The sequence below is a fragment of the Solanum verrucosum genome, unplaced genomic scaffold (assembly GCF_900185275.1).
Source record: "Solanum verrucosum unplaced genomic scaffold, falcon-dt-bn FXZP01000229.1, whole genome shotgun sequence".
In the NCBI taxonomy this organism is placed as follows: domain Eukaryota; kingdom Viridiplantae; phylum Streptophyta; class Magnoliopsida; order Solanales; family Solanaceae; genus Solanum; species Solanum verrucosum.
In genome coordinates this window covers 3024784-3049026 of record NW_026020011.1, presented here as the reverse complement: position 1 = coordinate 3049026, position 24243 = coordinate 3024784, and the positions used below count along the sequence as shown (strand labels likewise).

General features: G+C 30.4%; 3 protein-coding genes across 3 annotated transcripts; 1 reads left to right on the top strand and 2 right to left on the bottom strand.

Annotated features, from left to right (window-relative positions):
* The first annotated feature begins 411 nt into the window (after positions 1-411).
* On the top strand, positions 412-4082 carry LOC125820169 (laccase-15-like). The gene is given in 7 exon segments (XM_049499596.1): positions 412-489; positions 634-785; positions 1269-1296; positions 1298-1514; positions 1640-1768; positions 2287-3255; positions 3952-4082. Coding segments are annotated over 7 exon segments (1704 nt in total).
* A 4350-nt stretch (positions 4083-8432) lies between these two features.
* Positions 8433-10171, bottom strand: LOC125820170 (cytochrome P450 78A7-like). Its single transcript, XM_049499597.1, has 2 exons — positions 9182-10171; positions 8433-9056 (listed from the first exon to the last, which is right to left on the bottom strand). Exons 1-2 carry the CDS (start codon positions 10169-10171, stop codon positions 8433-8435), a joined length of 1614 nt encoding a protein of 537 aa, XP_049355554.1.
* An 8488-nt stretch (positions 10172-18659) lies between these two features.
* On the bottom strand, positions 18660-21457 carry LOC125820184 (uncharacterized oxidoreductase At4g09670). The gene is made up of 2 exons (XM_049499612.1): positions 20940-21457; positions 18660-19384 (listed from the first exon to the last, which is right to left on the bottom strand). The coding sequence occupies exons 1-2, from the start codon at positions 21399-21401 to the stop codon at positions 18764-18766; spliced, it is 1083 nt and encodes a 360-aa protein (XP_049355569.1). The 5' UTR covers positions 21402-21457; the 3' UTR covers positions 18660-18763.
* Positions 21458-24243: the final 2786 nt, after the last annotated feature.

Here is a 24243-nt window from a genome sequence, read left to right as displayed (position 1 = left end):
AAAGGAGCCAATACTGCAGTTATGAGTTCGGAAAGACTCATGAGCTTGAACCTTCAAGCCCTGTATTTATTGACAAATTTATCTAATACATATGAGTAATCTATCAAAAAACCTGATAAATATAAACAAGTATACGTGTTTCAAAATCCATAAACTAAAAATTCTGGCTCCATCAATCTCTAAAAGTATCATACCTAAAACGTAGTTTCTATACTAAGAAAAGTCCTAATACTTCATTATTTGTAGAGACCTTAACATTTTCTTGATTCTATTTCTAATGTGCAACATTTAATTAATCCTTTAATTTGTTGTCTACTTTTCATTAATTACTTCTTTAATTTAACTACTCCCACCACCATTATAAATTCCTTGATCAAGCTGAGTTAATAATAATTTGAGTCTTCAAAAAAGATGGCTATGAAAACATATACTTTATTTCTCATACTACTTCTTGCCAACGTAGCTTTTGCCAACCACTATCATTTCATTGTAAGTATCAACTTGCAATTTTCTTAGAGTTTGAAATTTATTGATTTGGAATTTTATATATTTTAAGTTACTAGGTACGATAACTAATAATTTGTACATACATACATACATACATGTTGTACATGAACAAACGTTGCGTTGCAGGTTAAAGAAACTTCGATCGAAAGACTTTGCAAATCAAAGAAAATTCTAACTGTGAATGGCAAATTTCCTGGTCCGACCATCTATGCCAACAAAGGATCTACTCTTATTGTTCATGTCCATAATAATAGCAAGTATAATATCACTATTCATTGGTAAGAAGTATATATACCCTATATATTTCACGACGAATTCAAGATTTGATATCTTGAATTTGAAATTTTAGCTCTCTAGAGTTATTGCATTCTAATATAATAATATGTACATATTAAATGAACTGATTACGAGGAGAACATGTATCCTAAACTGTATTAAACCTTTTGTTTGTACATGAACTCCATATCTAGCACTTAAATAACTTGATAAAGTAGGCATAGTCAAATTAGTTTCACGGATAGTCATCCAACTTTTAGTTTATTGCACCAAAGTCAAAAAATTAATTTCTATAAACGAAAAATAATTCAACATAGTACCATATATACAAAAAATGGTAAATTTTGATCTTGAATTTCATCTTTGAGGCGTTGTTGATGTCATATTTGTTTCATGTTATTCTTTTCAACCTAATTTGATGAATCGATGGACAAAAAAGTAATAATAATTTGATGATTTTACTTCAAAATTATGTTATATATCAGGCATGGAGTGAAACAACCACGAAATCCTTTGGTCAGATGGCCCAGAGTATATCACCCAATGTCCAATTCAACCGGGCTCCAAATTCAAGCAAAAAATCATACTTTCTGATGAAGAAGGCACTATTTGGTGGCACGCGCACAATAAATGGGCGCGTGCCACGGTTCATGGTGCCATTATTGTTTACCCGAAGCCCGGTACTAGTTATCCTTTCCCTAAGCCTCATGCTGAAATACCAATTATTTTAGGTACTATTATTCCTTCCAAATATCAAATTTTACTTTTATCGTTCTAATATGATCAGTAATACGTAGTTATCTTTTAGTTTAAAAAATTTACTAACCTTTTTTTTTGTAAATTTGATTATTGTTAGGTGAGTGGTGGAAGGATAGTGTTGTGGAGGTTTTAAATGAATTTGTTGGGTCAGGAGGTCAGCCAAAGACTTCTGATGCTTTTATGATTAATGGTCAGCCTGGTGATTTTTACCTATGTTCAAAGCATGGTAAGTACCATTGAACTATTTTTTTTTCCCGCTAGTACGTGACACAAATTTAAATTAATCAAATTTCAATATGATATCAGACTTTATATGTCGTTTAAACATGAATAGTATATAATTATCACACTATTAGGTTGCTTGAATGATAATTACATATGATCATTACATAAAAAATGGGATTAATTAGCAACTTATAAATAAGACATTTTGACCTGTTATATTATGTCGAAGAGTTTTATTTACGTTATATAAAGAAACTTTTACATTTGTAATGTCAACAATAACAAAAGATCATATCTATAGGAAATATTATATTCCTATATTATATAATAAAAAAGTGAAATTTGTAATCTTGGAAACAAAAAGATAATAGTTGCAACAATAAAAGGTAAAAAGTTTACTTGTTATATATATATATAGTGTAACTTTTTTTTATTATTATTATTATCCGTATGTATAAATTAAACTTATCGTTCTTCATTCTTTTCCTTTCTTAATTTTTTCCTTTTTTTGTTTAGCAGGAACTTTCAAGCTAGATGTTAAATCTGGAAAAACTTATCTACTAAGAATTTTAAATGCTGCAATGCATGAAATTCTTTTTTTTGCAATTAGAAATCACAAATTAACAATTGTTGGAACAGATGGAAGTTACACAAAGCCATTAACAAGAGATTTTATAGCCATAAGTCCTGGTCAAACATTTGATTGTCTATTAAAAGCCAATCAAAATCCAAATAATTTTTATTATATGGCTGCTAGAGCATATACTAATGGTACAAATGTCCAATTTAATAACACAACAACAACAGCCATAATAAAATATCAAGAAAATAATTACAATTTTAATAATTCACCTATTTCACTCCCTTATTTACCTTCTTACTATGACACACCTTCAACAGTTAATTTCAGTGCTAGTCTAAGAAGTTTAGCCTCAAAACTCCACCCGATATTCGTCCCCACTAAAGTCGAAACAAGGTTGGTTTCAACTGTCTCAGTCAACTTATTACCGTGCCCAAAAAATGATACTAGGGCATGTCAAGGGCCAAATGGGACGCGATTATCAGCTAGTATGAATAATATAAGCTTCTTGACACCACCAAGGTATAATATACTCGAGGCATATTATTATAATCGTGTTAAGGGCATGTTTGGGATGGATTTTCCGGATTTTCCACCTTATGTTTTTAATTATACTGATGATGTTTTGCCTTTGGAACTTGAATTGCCTAAATTTGGGACACAAGTGAAAGTATTGAAGTATAATACAACAGTTGAGTTGGTGTTACAAGGGACAAATTTGGTCACTGGATTAGATCATCCTATGCATCTACATGGTTACAATTTTTATGTTGTTGGTTGGGGATTAGGTAATTTTGATGAAAAATATGATCCTAAGAATTATAATCTTGTTGATCCACCTAGAAGGAACAATGTTGCTGTGCCTAAAAATGGTTGGATTGCTATTAGATTCAGAGCTAACAATCCAGGTATATAATAGTACCTTTTGTTTTTACTTAAGTTAATATACAGTAACAATACTATGATTTTTCATTTTTTTTTACATTGTCAATATAGTTTAATCTATGATAGGAGGTTAGTTATCATTTGCAATGTTTATTATATACTTTATAAATATCATTTTTTAGAACTAAAAAAAACAAGTTATTTTCTAGCCGTTCACAATTTGATACAAAAATAAAATGATTTTAAAAAAAATAAAAAATTAAGAAGTTATTGTTATTCATGTTCTTTTTAAAGTTACATTTGACTATGAGTAGATTATGTTAATTTAGTCAAATACATCTCATAAATAATGTTGTTAAGTTATGTTAGGAGTACAATCAGTGTATATACATTTTCCTTTCTGGATAATGCTAAATGGCCAAAAAAATTGGCCAGAAATTTAAAAAAATTATAATATTTTTTTAATTTTAAAATAAACTGGTCTTTTTCCATGTTTTAATTAAAAGGTATTAAAGTTAAAAGGGTAAAAATATTTAAAAAGATAAAAATAACATAGATAAAATACCATTCTAGCCAAATTTTCTGGCCAAAAGAATTTTTCCTTTCCTTAACTACTTGCATTATCATTTTTACTTATCGAATTAAATGAAGTTATATGCATCGATAGTATATATATAATCTTAAATTCTAATTTCTTCTTTAGTTATTATTTTTTATAGGAGTTTGGACTATGCATTGTCATATTGAGAGACATCTTACATGGGGAATGCAGACTGTATTTCTAGTGAAAAATGGCCACAAGCCAGAAGAACATATTTTGCCTCCTCCTCATCACATGCCACCATGCTAATTTTTCCTTTCATTATAAATTACTAATATATACTATATAGTTATGTTAGTGAAGGGAATTATCCTAATTATTATAAGTAGAATTTGTGGAATATTCAATAGTGTGCTTGTGTATATATAGTACTTGAACTGAAATTAATTGTTATGATCAGAGGCGTATTCAGTAATTTAAATGAATAGGTATATTTAATTATTGTTTGGTCTTATTTCATAAATTTTTTCCACGAGAATATATAACTTGATGAGTAAATTATATGTCAATAGTATACGACTTCTAAAGTTGGCTCGTCGATCGTAGTATCTTTACGCTACTTAAATTTACAGTTTATAAAATATGAATAATCTCTTTAATATACAAGAGGAAAAACAAGAGAATATATAAAATCTATAAATTTGTTGTTTACAAATTAAATCACCCAAAAACATTAGAACATTAAAATGTAACTATATCTACTTGGGCCGATTCATATCCATCCTTTAGTGGACCTGTTCAATCCGGTTAATGGGCTAAAAAAAGAAAAAATTGTATGAAATAGCAACATTTAATTCATATTAAATGTTACAACTATAGTTTACTTTATTTCCAATTCGGAGCTACTGTTCCACATAATTTGCCATCCGGCAGAATCCATTGTTTTGTATTTAACTTAAATAAATAAAAACGAAAGTTATAATTATATAAAGAGATATACAAATCAAAGCGGTTCTTTTCTCTCCCCATTTACATCATTTTTCTCCTAAAATCTCTCACCCAGATTAGTTTTCTCTCACCCACATTATTTTTGAATTTTAAATTTTCGCCATTACCCTTCTGATTGTGCCATCAAAATTTAAGGTAGGCGCAAAAAACGTGTTGAAATCAATTTTATATTTTTTTTCTTTGTACCTGTATATTTTAAGTTTTTTTCATGAACTTTCATATACATATATAGATTCAACTAATACAGATTTTTATTTATATACAAATGATACGTATATACATATACAATTGAAAACACAACCAAAAGAACATATACTTGTACAAATTACAGTTAATATATGCTTCTTATTTGCATACAAATTCCATATATACACTTATACAAAGAACATATACATATACAAATTACAGCTATATGTATATATACAATGGATAAGCCTAACAAAAAACACATATACATTTACAAATTACATCTAATATACAAATGCAATTATCATAATTAAAGACGAACTATATACATGTACAAATATAGAAAAAACTGAAACGTTTCATATATGAATTATCCAAATGTATAAATGAATTTATACGGAAGTGATCAATTTGTATATAAATTGGACATATTTAGCGAATTATACAAATCAGAGAAACTCCATAGCAAACATAAATATAGCTATGGAGCGCCATTATCTAAACGATAGCTATAGAGCACTAATATGGATATTATCTTTGTCATTCCTAAAATTTATCATGAGACATAACTGAAGAAAAGAGGTTATCTTTCGTTTATGAAGCTAATCACTTGATTGACTATCTGGATTTTTCACTTTATTGGTATTAATAAGCGATAAAAAACGACATTGTTTGTCTATTCTCCCTTCTAATAATGCATATTTCCCAATAATCCCGCCCCTCCTCTTAGTATAAGATGAATACTATTTTAGATTTAAAATGTGAACAAAATTTAAAGACAACTAAATTGATTTGTTAATTGATTGGCTATCTGAATTTTCACCTTATTTTAAAAGATATTTTTTCAAAAAAACTTTCTTTCTCATTTTTACTGCTAATTAGAAATCAACAGGTCATTCACATATGAAAAATCTTTAATTAAAAGTTTGGAATATTTTTTATTTACTTGTCATCCTTTTGTCGAGTCAGAGCTATGCTAATCTTTTATGTATTGTTTCAATTTTATCTACGAGACTTGACATTCACTAATCACTTGCATGCATGCATGAATTTCTTTAAATGCTCTTTTAATGTTTTTTTCAAATCTAATTAAAATCAACTCTCTTCAAACGTTCTTTTCTTCTCCTTTTTCTATTAATTTTGACTTTGAAACACATATATTATTAAATTTATTAATAAAATGTTGGGTAAATTTGAGGCAAAGAACATAAATGCAGGCAAATCAACCAACACCTATCAATTCTATAGCCCAATTTCTTCTTAGCCGACCAATTTCTTAAAATCTGGATTATTATTATTAAAGTATTATTATTTTGTTATTTTTGTAAATTATTTAATTAATATAAATAATGTGAGATTTTTGTCTTTATTCATATAATAACATATAGTCGGTGCTCCCCTCTTATCCTACTGCTTCCTCCCTCTAGTCGTTAAGAGTAAATTTTACGATTCGTTTGGTCGAGAATAAGTTATTTCATCAATCATAATTCATGTATACAAGATAACTTATTTCATAATTATGACAAAAATGATGCGATCATAAATTATTATACCTTATACCTCATACCTCACACCAAACAACTCTTAATGTTATGTTAGTACGGAAGAAATAAAAAATTATCCGTATCAAATATTTAATTATACTTAATCAATGATCATGTATTTACTATCGAGAGGTGTGTCAATTTATAGTCCAAACATCAATCTTTGTAGATTTTCTAATAATAATTTTTCAAACTTTTGATGTTCTAAATTATTTTATTTTTTTTAGTGTTCCACCTTTTAGTGTTGTAAATTATTGTGAAAAGGTACGTAGCTTTTGTTAGGTCAAGAACATGTTCCTTGGTCATCAATTTCAGATAAGGGTGTTGAAGTTTGAACAAGTTTTATTCAAAGTCCTAAAGATCCATAATCTTCTCGAACAAATAACTTCCACAATTAATTAATTATTTAATTTTTGTTTAAAATATAAATACTATATTCACCTCTGATCTAAAACATGGGTCCTTTAAAGTCGTGTTTGTTAGGAAGTACTTTACCTTTCAATGTGAGACTTCTCGACGTGAATTCAGATTTAGTTAAGTTCTAATGTGGGCACGCATTAGGTGAGAAACAAAAAGAAAAACAATCCGAATATATTTAAGATAGACAAGGTTAAATTATTTTTATTTAATAAAACTAGACTAATTTTTTCCCTCTTAAATACTTGTATTCTCATTCATATTAAAAGTAACACAAAAATAATTATCAACTTTAAATTTAAAATGATAATTATTTTAAGTTAAAATGATTGATAATTTGAGACGGAGAAAGCTCACCTCAAAGCTCAAGATATTTTTTCTGATTTCTCACCCGGTATTAAATCGCATTAGAGTTCTGACTATCGTTCATACGTTATTTTGTACTCAAATGCCCCCACCCCAAAACAACATTAGATGACGTTTAATTAAATATTAATTCTTTGATTTGTTTCTAATAAAAGTATTATAACTCGTTCTAAAATGAATGTCTCAAACAAACGATACGTGTCTTTATATATTCCTCTTAATTTATATGTACTATATGTTGATTAATATGATCAAATCACTCTCAAAGACTCAATTTAACAATTAAATATGTATTCTTATAGGACTAACTTTTTGTTTTATTTTGCTAAAGATTACGAAAAAGCATATGAACTAATTAAGGTCTTTTCATGACTCAATTTCCAATAAAAGACAGCTATTTGATTTATAATCTTTCCGCCTAATTCTGAGGTGGTACATTACACGCTTTGGGAAAAAAGTTTGTACAATTTATTTGTTTTAATTTATGTGATATAATTAAAATTTTGATAGTTATATGACATATTAGATTTCTAAATTTGAAGTTATCACGGAATTAATAACTATTGTACGGACAAAATTTAGCTTTACTAAATTAATTCTACGCTTGACCAAAGAAAAAAAACAAGAATTCAAAGGAAATTAAATTAAGAAGTATGAAGAAAGAAAAGTAAAAATAAAAAGTACCCCTCAAAATAAAAATAAAAACAGTATAACAAAAAACACAGGTACCATGTTTTATTTATTTATAATATACTTTTCCAAATTGATCATTCATACAATTACAAAAGTGAAAAAAGAGAGTATAAAATATAACAATATTAGACTATTAATACAACCTTGTAGCCGGACAAAGAAACTAACGACTTATTACATTAGTCATAATCATCCAACAACTTTATTTTTTCTTTAAATACTTAGAAATAGTATACATACATACATATAGTAGTATAACACATCGTCAATGTGAACCATTTTTAACACTATCAGGTCATTCAAAGGATATTTACAGGTGAACCTTCTTAAAATATGAGATTTGTAATCTTGAAAATAAGATAGGTTATCTGTCACGACTGGTAACTATAACCTGATGATCATGTAAACATTATTTACACTGACGATCGAATAGTACTTCAAAACCCTAATCAACAATTCTTGGAATAGCCTTAGCTGAAAGTGGATATTTCATTTCACAAGAAAGTTTCAACACTTCACTAAGATCAACAGGATGAGTCTCATTTTCAACCCAAATGAACTGTTGCACCAACTTAGCCACCCATAGACTCACGGTAACCAACCCTAAATTCTTCCCGGGGCAAACTCTCCGTCCGGCTCCAAAAGGTGCCAGCCTTAAATCGTTACCTCTCACATCAAAATCCATCCCTCCCGAGGATTTCAAGAACCTCTCTGGCTTAAACGTGGACGGGTTATCCCAGACGTTAGGATCATGTGTGATGGCCCACATGTTGATCATCGCGGTCGTGTTGGACGGAATAATCATTCCGTTGCTGAGGTGGACGTCGGACGTGGTTAAACGGGCCCATGATAAGAGTGGGCCCGGAGGGTGTAATCGTAATGTTTCTTTTATTACTGCTTGAAGATAGGGTAATTTGGAAATATGAGCATCTCTTACATTTTCATTTTTTCCTACTATAGTTTTTAGCTCGTTATGAATTTTTTCTTGGATTTCTTGGTTTAGGACTAGTTCAGCCATGACCCATTCTGTTAGTAATGCTGTTGTATCGGTGCCCCGAAAGATCATTTCCTGGAACGAGAAAAAAGAATTAGTGACCTAAAGCCAAAATCGAATATAGATCTTAAAACTTATTTACATAAGAACGTAATATTTTTTTGATAAAGTCTATACATAATTACGTAACATATACTAACCCACAAAATAGCCACCATATCATCCTCATGTAGCTTCTCTTCACCATTTAAAGCTAGCAAAACATCAACAAAATCACAACGAGCTTCTAAAATCTTTTTGGAATTTTCATTTTTGTGCTCTTGAATCATCTTCTTAACGAAGAATTCGACACGAGGGACAAGCGCCGCGCAACGTTCCTTGAGGGTAAAAGGGTCATAAAAATAATTCAGCCATGACAAGTGATCAGACCAATTAAAAGCTCCCAATAGCTCAAATCCTTCATTCACAATTTCTTGAAGCTCTTTAGCTTCTTTATTTTCTTCAATATTCATTTCATATTTTTTCCCAAATACAATTCCCATAATGTTGTTAAGTGAAGCAAATTGAAGGTGTTTTCTTATAGTTACTAACCCATGCATGTTTTGTTCTTTGGCTATAGACACTAACATTGAGTTGCATTCTAGTTGTCTTTCACCCTCATGGGCAAAAATTCGTTTAGGAGCGAAGAAATGTGACGACGCAATTTTCCTCAAGAGCCTCCAATATGTCCCATCGGGTGCAAACCCGATGGCCCGGCTAAACATGAGTTGTTTAGCTGATTCTTTAACTGGTCGGTTTGAGAAATGTGGGGAGGTCAAGATTTCCCGGGCTATGGTTGGGTCAGATGACACAACAGCCCGGGTTGAACCCAAGCTAAAAGCCATGACTTGTGTGGCACCATAAGCCGAAGCCGTAAAAGCTAGGGTTTGGTGAGCCAAGCCATGGCTCAAGTTGAATAAGCTACCGAAAATGGGAAGACCTCTTGGCCCCGGAATTGGAACCCGGCCCATAGAGTTCAGCCCATTTTTCCAAGCCGGGCCACCGGCGGTAAAAGCCCAAGTGAAAATGGTAATTACCATAAAGACAACAAAAGTCGGAATCAAAAGGGTAAAAAAGTTTTGAGTTTCAAGAATAGGTGGTAAAGTAAACATCCACCAAGTGAAATCCTCATAAATTGAGGTGAAAGACATGATTGAAAAATAAGAGTATGATATTGTGTGTGTTTCTGTGTGTAATTATTGAGTAAATGTGGTGAAAGAGGAGATCAAAGATGCTGCTTAAATAGGCAGCTTGTTTACTAGTAGGAGGCAATTCATTGGTATAACAAAAAGGCAACTTCTAGAATTATGTGCAATATCGTGTGATATAAAAGTCTACATAGGTTCCCACTTCACGTTATCCGAGTCAATTTATTTGCATCTTAAATTATTTTATTAAGGTTCATGCTATCATGTTGTATAGTTTAATTATACTAGTTAAAGCATTTTGTTACATTACTAATTCATGTGATATATATATAAAAGTCTACATAGGTTCCCACTTCACATTATCTGAGTTAGTTTATTCGCATCTTAAATAATTTTACTAAGGTTCATGCTATCATGTTGTATAGTCTAATTATACTAGTTGAAACATTTTGTTACATTACTGATTATGTTGTTGGAATGTTTTGTTACAGAATGACTATGAATTTGAATTGAGAATTTTTACATTCTTAAAGAGAAAATTTACATATTTGAAAACTATGTAAAATATCATAATTATAATAACAAATCAAAATATTTAAATGACATATATATAATATATAAAATAAAAAACAAGTCACAAAGAAGCCTCGTTAGACTTTCCGAAGTGTAAACTCAAATGTTAAAGTTCATTAAGGCAACAATCTCTTGGAATAAAATATGAAGTTAGGAGTTGTAACAGGGGAATTTAAAATTTAAGTTTAATAATTTTGAATTATAAAACAGGATACCGATTGAATTTTACGATAGATAATTTATAGATATTAAATGAATTTTAATATCAAAAAAAAACTTTCAATAAGTACTAGTGTAACATTTGATGGTTAAAGCAAATGGACTATTTTTTTAATGTAACAATGACCTTTCTTTTGTCCTTTGCTATCCGAAAACTAAAATGAAAAAATGAGACAAAAGCAAAGAGTATATCCTTTAAATGACACTTTAGAAAAGTTAATTAATTGTCTTATATATGCTTTTGAAAAAAAGTATATTTAGCTAAAATAAAATTAGTCGTTTAGATTTGACTTATCAATTTCAAAAGTACTCTTAATAAAATTACAACAATTAAAATTTCAAAAGCACTTGCAAGGAAAAGTTATTCAAAAACACTTAGTTTATCTAAAAGAAAAATCAAACATGTCAACTTGCAAAAATAATTAATACTATAAGCATATTTTATCTTTCAAAAGTTTGATAGAACATAATATAAATTTATGATTTTGAATAATTATGATTGAAGTTAATATACTATTGTTATCAATTCAAGTTTCTTAGGAAACACCAGCCAATAAAAAATATATCAAACAATAGAAAATGACAATCCTATTTAGGATTTGTGCATTTCGAATTATAATAAGTTGACAACTCTTTTCTAACTAGTACAAGTCCCACCTTGTAATTAAAGATCGAGCCAATTTAATATTTTCTGATTAGTACTACTTTATGACTTTATAAAACATATCCCAATAATATCTACTACACACCAAGAAAAAGAACTAGCTAACTAGCTTACAATAGTATTTTGTTATAAATATCTTTGGTAAGAGTTATGTCAATAATTTTAAGTTATAAATATCTTTGGTAAGAGTTATGTAAATAATTTAAAGTACAACTATATGGACCACGGGAAATATTTTCTCCGTTTATTTTTATTTATCATATCTAAGGAAAATTATCTTATTAAACATATATTTATACTATAATACTAATTTTATTTATATACTTTCAAATAATTACGTATTTTATCATTAATTAAGAGTTTGTTATCATATATTGAGAAAAATATATCTAGATACATGTATTTTGCTATCAGATACACTAAAATGAATAGAGAGGTGAGCCACATAGTCATGTATCCCAGATACATGTGAATCACATCATATACACACAAGAAATATGTGTATGCAGGGATGGACCTACATAGTGTCCTGCGGGTGCTCGAGCACCTATTAACCCCGTCTCAAAGTGTGTGTGTGGAAATTAAGAGGTATTTGTATAAAATTAACATAGAGCACCTAATGACCAAATGATCTTACTGGTCCATTGACTCTTGGGTGGGTGCTTTAGGCTCTTTTTGTGTTGTTGAACCCGAGTTCAAATCTCATGTTTAACATATCTTTTTTACATTTTTGACTCGAGCACCCTCAACCTTAAAATCCAAGATCCACCACTGTGTGTATGTATTTAGTGTGATGCATATGTATCTGCGATACTAGATACATAGGGGAGTGGTGAGCGAGATGGGAGGGAGGCGAACAAGATTTGTCTATGTATCAAAATACATGTGAATCCACTTGGATATAGTGTATATAAAACAAATTACATCTAATTTGATCTCATGTATCCCGATATACATGTATCTGGGCGTATCTGAACACATCAAAATCTGATAAGATTTGTAATATTACAAACTAACATTTATCTAATACTCCCTCAGTCCCTAATTACTTGTCCACTTTTGAATTGACACACATATTAAGAAAATAATTAATGACATAGTGAGTTTACCATTTTACCCCTATTAATTATGAAGTGGATGAAAAGTTCTACAGTTTTCAAAATAATTAGTCATTTAATTGAGGGTATAATAGGTAAAAAGAATTTGTCCTTTCTTGATTTGTCAAAATGGACAAGTAATTAGGGACAACTATAAAAGGAAAAATGGGCAAGTAATTAGGGACAAAGAGAGTAAGTAATTAGTTTCTAAACTAGTGAGATTTCTGTAAGTTTTCCTATTTAGATTTGACATGTCCATTAAGAAAACAATGATTGACATGACTATTTTGTCACATTATTTATGTTAATTAATATTCAATACTAAGTCTTAAAAAATGATTTGGATAATAAATAAATAATGAATAGAGTAGAACATGAAAAAAAAAATATTAATCTTTTTTTGATATGCTAAAAGTTCAAATAAAAATAAAAAGTTACTTTTAAAATAGTGGATAAGTAAAAATAAATCGAAAAAAGAGTATTATACTACCGAGGTTGATTATGTGTAATACTCCCTCCACCTCCTATTTATTTGTTAAATTTTGACTTAACACACCAATTAAAAAATAATGATTGATATAATAAATTTACCATTTTACCCATGTTAATTGATAGAGTCTCAAACATATTTACTTAATATATTTTTCAGAGATGTTAATAAATTGAAGTATAATATGAAAGAAAATATCATCTTTTGTTTATTTATAAAAATTGACAAATAAAAAAATTAAATTAAAAAATATTTAACAAGTATAAGAAGAGAGAAAATATAAACACTCAATAACCAAGGTGCCACGCACTACACATAATTTTATAAATTTTAATTTTGAAGATTCAATTGAGATGGTTCACGATACTATCATGGATGAAGAGTCAATTGATATAATTCAGCAGAAAATGTTTTAGTCATTTTTATTAAGGTTTTACGTCCAAAAGTTGTCTCTATTACCTCTAAAAATTTGGTTTCAATAGAAAATATTTTAGTTATTTTCACGTAATGAATTTATATTAGAAGTGAATTAAAAATTTAGTTAGTATTGAAATTAATTATTATGATTAATGTTTAGTTATTCTAAAAATTAATTTGATAATAATTAGCAATGTCTAATTTATGTCTTAATCTTCTTTTTTTAAAGGGTGTGAAACACCCAATAATTCAATTATTTTGAAATGAAGGAAGTATTATTAGAGGCCGTTTGGTTTCGTGAAATAAGCAATCTTATTTTAATCCATTGTGTTGTTCTAGCTTTATTAGGGCATTAAATGGGCAGGTTAGATGAAATTTGAATGAATCAAAATGGATTGAGTTAGTAAATGAATGAGTTTTTAAGTTATTTGAATTAACCTTCCAGATGGGCCATAATTAACCTAACTCGTTCCATCATTACTAAATTTTAATTACTTTTTAGTTATTTATGAAAATACATACTAGTATTTTTTTTTAATTATTATTACTATGTCTATATATATTATATCAAATAAGAAAAATATCTTTTAAAAGTACTCCTTCTAATTCACTTTTACTTTAATAAATTAGACAACATATTTGCCCAACTTTTTACTAGGCAAATTTGGACCGATCAAAATGAGATGAATTACCCGCTCAAATTTGAGTGGATTGAGCGAGTCGTGTTTTCATGGGATTATTTGTCACCCTTACATAGTTACTCACCTTGTTTGGTTTACTCTCTTTTTTCAGTTCGTTTTAAAAAATAATTAACAAATTTTAAATTTTAATTTTTCACGTTACATATTTAAAATTCATTAAATTTTTATCACTCTTCGAACAATGGGACTTGAGCGTGCATGTAGGTGGGAGACCAGAATAAAAACGATTATTAGCATCTTGATTACGTGTTTTCTAGATTAAAGTGTTTACCCTCAACTTAATTAATTAATTTAAATCATAAACTAATCCCAAAGATTTGACATAAAAAGAGATCTTAATTAATTTAGTATTTATTTACTTTTTTGGTACAAGAGATGTGAATCACCGTCCTAATAAAATTAGCAAGCCTAATATAATCTATGATCTAGTTGGCCAATTAAGGATATACACGAGTCTACTTTATGAAGTAAATATATAAAAAGTGAAATTTCTAGAGGTTGATGCATGTCCTCCATGCATAATAATAATAAGTAATATTAATATGTTAAACTCTTGAATATCTGTTTTTCTTGACAACTATGACCTTTAACTTTGACTATGCACAAGTAGGCACTTAAACTTGTATAAAACTGAACAAATTAACATAATCGTCCTACATGGCATTCTATGTGTCTTATGCCATGCAGAACACGTGTGTCTACTTATTCAATTTTATACAAGTTTAAGTGTCTACTTGTGCACACTCAAAGTTGGAGGGCATAGTTGTCCGTTAAAGCCAAGTTAAGGGTCATGTCTATGTATTATGCATTTATTGTTAGTTATTATTTAAATTTTATTATATTTATCATCGTTAGATAACGATAAAAAATCTCATTTTATATGTGTATTTTAACGATTAATTTGGTGCAATTATATATTTATCTTAATATTTTCTTCTCATTTTGTTTTTATTTATTATTTAATAATCATATTTTATCATTTAATTTACATTATCTTTATGGTATACCCTACAATATTTGAGATTTGAATTTGAAACATTAAGGTGAATTTTGAACTCAAGTATTGAACCAACTTGTAATCTTATATTAATGATACACTTCAAAAAATATACTCTATTATGTATACGATGTAAATTTCTGTCGAGATTTCGAATGAACACGTACTCTTGCTCCATCCTAGAATATCCATCCCTAGTTACAATATGATACGACATTAAAAATTTTGATTCGATAATTATAATAATGTTATACCAAGGTATAAAATAATTCAATATGATTTGTAATTTTTATTCAATTTCAATTTATGTGATATAGTAAATTATTAATTACAATTTGTTCGATTGTAACTTACTTATAATTCATTTTAAATTTGAATTGATGTGTATGCTCATGTTCTATGCACGTCCGCCTAGACGGCAGCTTTGTAACAAGGGAAAATATGGGCATGTGGGGTGGTGTGCAGTGCAATTGGTGATTTTTTTTTTTAAAAAAATTATTTTTTTAATTATTGATCAGTTTACAGAACCCAAAACTTTCTTTTTGGTGTTTGCACTTTTAGATGTTTGGTCATTATTATGCTCTAATTAATTTCTTGAAATTAGTATTTTCACATGAATTCTATTCCCTCCGTCTCTTTTTATATGTCATCTTTTTACTTTACATTTGCATTAAGAAATGATGTAACTTTACCATTCTACTCTTATTTAATGTTTTCTTAAGTCAACTTTATTAATAAATGACAAGATTCATTAAGGGAAGTGCTAAATGGCCAGAGAATTTGGCCAGAATTTGGCCAGAAAATTAAAAAATCTATAATTTTTTTTTTATTTTAAAATAAACTGATCTTTTTTTCATTTTTTAGTTAAAAGGTATTAAAGTTAAAAGGGGGGAAATGTTTAAAAAAATAAAATAACATAGATAAAATATCATTCTGGCTAAATTTTTTGGCCAAAAAGATTTTTTCATTAATTAACTACTCTATCAAGGGTATAATAGGCAAAATATGTTAATTTATGCATAAATTTTATAAAATAACAAGTTTTGTAGTTCAGCTATTTATAGAAAGTGAAAACATATAAAAAGGGACGGAGGGAGTAATAGTATAGGTTATACATGACCTTTTAGATAATAGATTAATCCAGTTGAACCTCAAATTCTACTAGTGACGTCTCCAAAAAAAAAAATGAACGGATTAAATTAAATTTAGGTATTTCAAACTGAGTTGATTAACAAATAAATGAATTGAGTTAATTGCTTTATCATTCTAGTCTTGAGCACATATTTATCCCTAAAACATTAGTTCTTTTATTCCATTCTTATTATCTTATGTGTATTTTTTTCTCACCGGACCCACTATACCCAAATTGACCAATTTTAGGTGCATTCTTAGAACCATTTTCCACAACAATAGATCATCTTATATTATTCTTTTTATCTTCATCTTTATATTGTTATTCTACGTTTGATTTTCAACTAATAAACTTTAAATAAAAGGTTAAAAACCAACTATGGTGTGCAATTCCTACTACGTAATATATGTATATGATTTAACATATATCTTGCCTATAATTTTATTTTTTTTATGACAAGGGAAACCCGCAGCCGCTATCCGGTGATGCGCACAGGGTAAAATCTCTGCTCCTATGAAATAGCTCCCAAACCACATATGAGAGGTAACCCGCACTAGGCAAGCCTGGTGCGACGAGCTCGACCCAGAAGGCAAACCAAGACTTTCGCTAGCAAGGGGTTTCGAACTTGAGACACATGGAAGTCCCAAACCTAAACCACTGGGACACCCCGAAGGGTTATCTTGCCTATAATTAAGGGATCATATATTGGTAGTTCAATTTATTTTTAAGTTTCCCTCAAACCAACATATCTTAACTGTGATTAAAGTGATAATTGATGAAAAACAAACAAAAATCGTATCCGCCAAACTTAATTATTATGTTGGAGTCCATTTAAATTAACCTTAATTCTAGTATACATTTGCGTAGCTCAAAGGCAGTCTTGAAAATCCAAATCTTGGAATTCAATTTCTAATTAAATTAATATGAGTTGTCACTTTCGTTTCGTTTATTTCTAAAAATTAGTGACTCAAAATAACAATTGAATTTGTATTTAAAGGTCAAAGGTACGCAGATTATGATGACCAAATATTATACTCTAGAGACCTAACAAGTAAGAATGGTAGATTATAAAGCAATAAGTAGAAGAGATTAAGTAGATCTTATAGTTTACATGGTCTATGTCAATTTATGATAAATATCTCATAAAATGAACTAAGTTACTTAAGGTTTTACAAAGCTTTCATTATGTTTTAGAATCGACCATGTTTATGACTTATAATTCTTTTAAAGGCTTTTAGCTATGATTTAGCTTGATCATGCATATCATGTACGTTCTCATATGTTCACGTTTCATGTTTTTATGCATTTCCTCATACTTTGTACATTTTATGTACTAATGCATACTTACTTGTGCCTACATTGTTTAATAATGTAGAGTCCGATGCTTCTCCTCCTCCCGCTCGTGGCTAGTTGATTGGTTGATCGTTGAAGACTTGGTGATTTCTCATGTTCCGAGGATCGTGTCACCTTTACTATGTTTTCTTATGTCTCTAGTTTTCAGATGTTGTACGTAGTGTATGAGTTACGTCCGAACCACTCTTTTGATGTATTAGATTAGCTTGTCAAGACTATGATTAGACTTCCGCTTTTATGTCAAACTATTCTTATGTGAGACGATCTCTACTTAAATATGTATGTCAAGTAGCTTGTATAGGACCTCTCAAGGTCCTATGCACCATGTCACGTCGTACTTTGGGTTGTGACAAAGAACCTCCTGAAAACTAAACACTATGTTTTTGATAACATGTGTCAACCCTACAAAAATTAACACTATGTTGACTTCCTTAGTTTATAGATAATGTACAAAAATTAATCTATCTGGTTTGTGAAATACTAGAATCACAATTCACATATATTGGTGTTGTTGTCTCTATAAAGATTTTATTTGTTCTACTTTACCATCATACAAGACATGATGGATACGACAAGAAATTACTTTGAAAAAGATATTTTTTGAGTTGCGCATAAAGCGTGTTAATCTTCTCTGTATCGTACTGCTGGTCTTATATATGACTAGCCTGATAGGACAAAGCTATAATGTGTAATAAAAGGGGGCAGGTATACCAATTCTTTTGTTTATCAAGATTGTATATATTATTATTATTCAATTTGGATGTTTATTTTAATGAAATATGGTTACCTACCTTCACCATTTTACATTAGTTTTCAAGGTTCTAAAGTTCACAACCTGATCATGTTCATAATAGAAGTTGAATTATTTATTGGATGCAGCCATAGAAGTATGCTCAAACTTGATACATTAACAATTTAAACCTTAAACATCAATTTATAGAAGAACTGATGATCAACTTACAATCTCCACTGCTTCGAAACCTTTTTCGATCGATGCCTTGACAGCATCCAGAACCAGAGATGTCTTCCTACTAAGAGTTGGCCATTTCTTCTCAGGTTTCGCGCCTTCATTTTTAATACTTCCAACCAGCTTACAGAATTCCCTAACCATGAGAGCTTCTTGGGGAATGTCTGTTGTGACCGTGTGCTCGCTTGGTTTTGGCTCCCATCCTGTTACGAGTTCTTTGAATCCAGATTCAACTGCTGAGATAAATGAAGCTTTCTTCTCCTCGAAAGGGATGATGAAGTCGTGAAGGTGTAACGTGCCTTTTGTTCCAACAGCGGTTAAATCCATTGTCAAGTTGGTTAGGAAAGAGCAATGAAAAGTTCCCACCTTCCCGTCTTCCCACAATAAAGAAGCACCGCATGATATAATCACTCCTGCCTTGTTGAACACAGGGTTTCGCAAAGCAATTACTGATTTGGGAAGCTCGTAATCTGCAGCCCACAAAATTCCTCTAATGCAATACCACCCAACGTCACCAAGAGCACCAAGACCATCAAGATCTGGTTTTACACGAATGTCATTTTCGAGGAAGTTTTGATCAGCAGTAAAGGTGAAACAAGTGTGTACCTGCAGAGAACTCGTGGAATATCAACTTCAGCAAAAGAGTGTGGGTGTATAAATGAAAGCAGAGAGCATGTAAAACACTTTTGTCACAAGAACAGCAACACGATAAGATAATCAATGGATCTGATGATGGCAGAGGGATATCGGGGCTCTCTAGTGCAACTAGGTCCATAGTTCTGGGTACTATATGCAAAATCTATAAAAGGAAGTTTTACGGTAACTAACTCAAATCCATTGCTCAATCCTACTGAATGGAATGTGGAGCTTATTACATTAGAAAACAGACAATCTAGTTTTCACAATAAAATGAGAGATGGAACTACCACGAAAGGTTTGGATAACCACTGCACCACATATAACAAATTCCATGAATGTGTGCAAATTGGCAAACTTCAACTCCTACAAACCCTCCATTTGACTAAAGATCAAGGCCTCTCAACTCCATTAAGTGCATTAAAAGGTTTAGCTGTTCCCCTACGTTAATCGGATGATAACAGGACAAGTAAACATATCCCTGACCCCGTCCTGCCAGTTGGGAACGGGGTCATAAACAGTCAACATTTTGGTTTAAAAAATAAGTACTGCATCCAAATCACAAATCTTGATACACAATACTTTACACCTCTGGCTACCATTTAGCCAAAAAATGATGATTTATTAGCAACTATCTCTACTTTGCTCAAGAACATCTATGCTTTTGCAACTATTCTTCCTTTACAACATGATGAAACATTCAAGTTTAGTTCGGAAACAGCCAAATTTTCCACCCATTCCCTACAGGGGCAAACATAGAGTATGACTTATGAATTTGGATGAATTCAGTAGTTTTGGCTCGAACCTATATATCTATATGTCAAGAGATCCACTAAATAAAGTATACATAATAGATTTGAACCCAATAAATCAAATGAACTGTCATAGAATCCCCAAACTCAAACCCGTAATGCTCAAATTCTGGATCTACCTCTATTTTGGAATCCACTAACCCTCAAGGACTACAACTTCGGCTCAACTTGGCTAAGCCTGTGCTCCTCTAAAGATAAGAATTGCTTTACCCAACTCCCCTTCTCCAACCATACACTTAGATAGTGTTTGGCAATAGATTTTGGATCTACTTTTGAAAATTTATCAACAAATATCCGTTTAGCCATGAAATTTGGTCAGATTTCGCTGATCTTCAAGTATTTTCAAGTTCAGACCAGCTTTTTGGAGAAATTTCACTTTCACTAGTAAAACTTGAATTCTTTTCCAAGTAAAATACATGTCCCAAGTCCCAACACAACTACAACTTCAAAAAACTCAAATTTTCAAATATCAACTTAAAAAAAAAATCAAATTTTCAAGTTTCAACTTAAAAAACTCAAATTTTCAAATTTCAACCTCAAAAACTCAAATTTTCAATTTCCAAACTTCAAAATCTATGACCAAACAAACGGGAGCTTAGTAATTTCAACAACAAAATCATCTAACTTTAACAGTAATATAAGAAAAGCAATTTCACCAATCCATATAAATCTTCAACAAATTAATCATCCATAAAACTCTCTCACACACATACCGATTTGAGTTCCCCAAATTGCTTTGCATCCGAAAGAAATTCTTTCATCTTAGCCGTCCTCGGATGATGCATCCACATAGTACCATCCATAAACTGCACTCCATTAGCTTCACACGCCGCCAAAATCACATCCACTTCTTCAACATTCAACCCTATAGGCTTTTCCAGCAACAAATGCTTCTTCTTCTGGGCAGCAAGCACAGCCCATTTGATATGAAGACTTGTCGGTAACGGCACATAAACCGCATCAACATTTGGATCGTCGAGAACTTCTTCATAGCTACCGTACACTTTCGCCGTCGCCGGAAAACCATTGTCGGCGGCGAATTTTTGGGCTTTTTCGATTGAACGGCTGCCGACGGCGTAGAGAGTAGCGGTTTGTGAAAGGAGTATAGCGCGTGATACTTTCCGTGCGATTTCAGCACAGCCTAAAATTCCGATTTGTACGGTGGAATCTGCCATTTTCGTTTTGTTTGTTCAGTGACTAGCTAAGAATCTATAGGGACAAATGTTATCCACACAGTGTGTAATATTTATTTATTCGCTCCGATACTAATATTAAAGTCAGAGGCGTACAGTGGGTTCACATGCACCCATCCTCCCCTTCCTAACCTCTATATAATATTATTATTTTTTTAATTATCTTTTTAAATTTGTATTGGTTGGTTAAAAAGAATATTCTAGTATATTGATAAGTATGTACAAATAGGGGTGCATAACTTATTGATTTGTGGTTCAAATTTTTCTATCCACATTAATATTTTTAATTTTTAATTAATTACCCTTATTTAGAAATGGCACTTCTAAAGGACCAACACTGCATCATGTTGTTGTACCCAAGGAAATAGTATTTGTACTGGCAATTTCCCACAATCACATCACGACGTGTATGCACCTTTTCTAGACATGTGTTTTTGTCTTTTTACTAGCTATGTGGGATACAACTGTTATCACCTCATTTTTCATTTATATTGGACCCATCTGCTAATACGTGTACTTTTGTGAGCAAATCACGTGTACAGAATTCTGGTAATCTTTTCCATCCCATTTATTTTTATTAATAAAAAAGTACTTTGTACTGAGTGACCTAATTGTGCATCTTCATCTTCACAGAAGGCCTTGGATGTCCGGTGAAACTTTAGTCATTCTTCCACCTTCTTCTTTCAATCGTTGATGTTTAGGTTTTTTCCCACTATCCTCATAAGTTTTGTCTCGAAAATTTAAGTGGTACTTTGATTTTATTTTTTCGTTTTGATTTTAGGTCTTATTTTGTCCACTTATATATTACTCGAATGGTTTGATTTTTCATTCAATTTGTTGATCTATTCGGTTTTTGTGTTGTAGTTATGTTTCATGCACTGAATTTAGATTTAATTTGATGTTGTTTTGATCCTTCGTATTTTGCAGGGATGAAGCGTAGGAACTTCATATTCAAAATATCTGCCCAATTTCTCCATTTCTCATAGCGTAAGTTGGTGATTTCTTGGTCTACGATTTCAATATTGGAAAACAAATTACACTCTTAAACTATATTTCATCTTCTCTAATTTGATTGTAAGAGTTTGTTTTACTTTTTCCTTAGTATAACATTATACTTGCTCATATCCGACTCTGTCCATAATCAAACTATGTGTACTACCGATAATTCTATTACAATCTTTTTTGCTTTTGTGGCTCTCAATTTCATCAGGTTTTTTCTGTATCAAACATTTTAGAAGTTACTACATTTCTCTATCTTGGGTTGCTTCTTCCTTTGCTGTAAGTTTGTATACATCTCAATTAAGTTTCGATGTTCTCAAAAATGTATAAACTTAATAGAGCATGTCTCTAATGGTGAACATTTTGGCTGCTCCTTTTTTAAATGTTGATGCACCTAAGGTGTTCGATAGTATGACAAAGCACTACACTATTTCAAATTTTCTTATTTTTCTCATCAGGTTTACTGTAACATACTCCTCTGCCAATCATCAATTGGAATGTTACATTACTTAGTTTTATTGGACAAGATTAGTGACCAATATGTGTGTTATTTATGGTTATGTCCACAAAATTCACTTAAGATGTGTATACTTTGTATGAATGTAGTTCAACTACAGTTTGATATTGTTTGTCCTGACTTTGTATCCAGCAAAAAAGTAGAATATAATGTGTGACTTTTAGAAAAAAAAATTTGTGACTATTACTTTAACAAATTGAAAACTACTTGCAACAGGAATGTCGACAAAAAAATTGAAAGTGTTGCATGCCTTGAAGGAAGGTCGCAGGTTCTATCCTTTATGCTAAAAAGTTTGGTTCCCACTGTTTGGGTTAGTTTCTGAACTATCTTCATGACTTCTCCCTGTTTTTCTCACTTTTTCAAAGTATCAAATATCCTGTTGATGGATATCTGATGGTAGTTTATGGCTTGAGAGCCCTAAGACTTTTAATTGGTCTCTCTAATTTCACTAATGTAATCGCTAGATAGTAATTTACAGCAATGAATATACACTTCAATCATCTTAAAAGTCTTAAACAATTACCTGAACAAGTTGGTAATTTGTTTTAAACACAAAACTATGATTAATGTTGATAATAGGGATGATCAAACCGGAATATTAGATACCATATATTCTAACTTAAAAGGTCACAGTTGATTCGCTATTACAAGGTATTCAATAGTGTTTGTCTTAGCTGAAAATACATCTATTTACCTGTAACAATAGCTCACGTTTTCTGTCTCGCTGTTTATATAATACTCCCCTTGTTTCAATTTGTTTGTCATATTTTGACTTGCCATGAAGTTTAAAAAACTATAAAAGAATCTTCAATCTTGTGGTCTTAAATTAAAAGTTATGTCAAATGGGACCAAAATGTCATCTAATCTTGTGTTTTAAAACATTTCAGGTAAAAAATTGAAATTGAAGAGTTGCTTAAAAAAAGAAAGAGACATTCTTTTTGAGACTAAAAGGAAAGTAAGACAAATAGATTCTACCAAATGGAGCAATTCTTCTTTGTAAGTATCACTTATGTATTAATAACTGTTATGTTATTTATTTGAAGGTAAAGAGGCATGAGTCATAAGGGAGATTTCATAAACTTACTCTAATTTAGAGAGGAATCGTAAGTTTAGTTATTTTGTTACCAATAGGCTTAGATATTGAACAAAAGAATTTATAAAATGATGATGATGATAGTCGAGATAATATTTTTTGGATTTCTTAGTGCTTTTTATGGAAGAGGAAGAAATTATTGTGATAAAATTTGACATCTTATTTCTAATATATAGAGACGTGGTAACACAAAAAGAGGAAAAAAATATAACTCT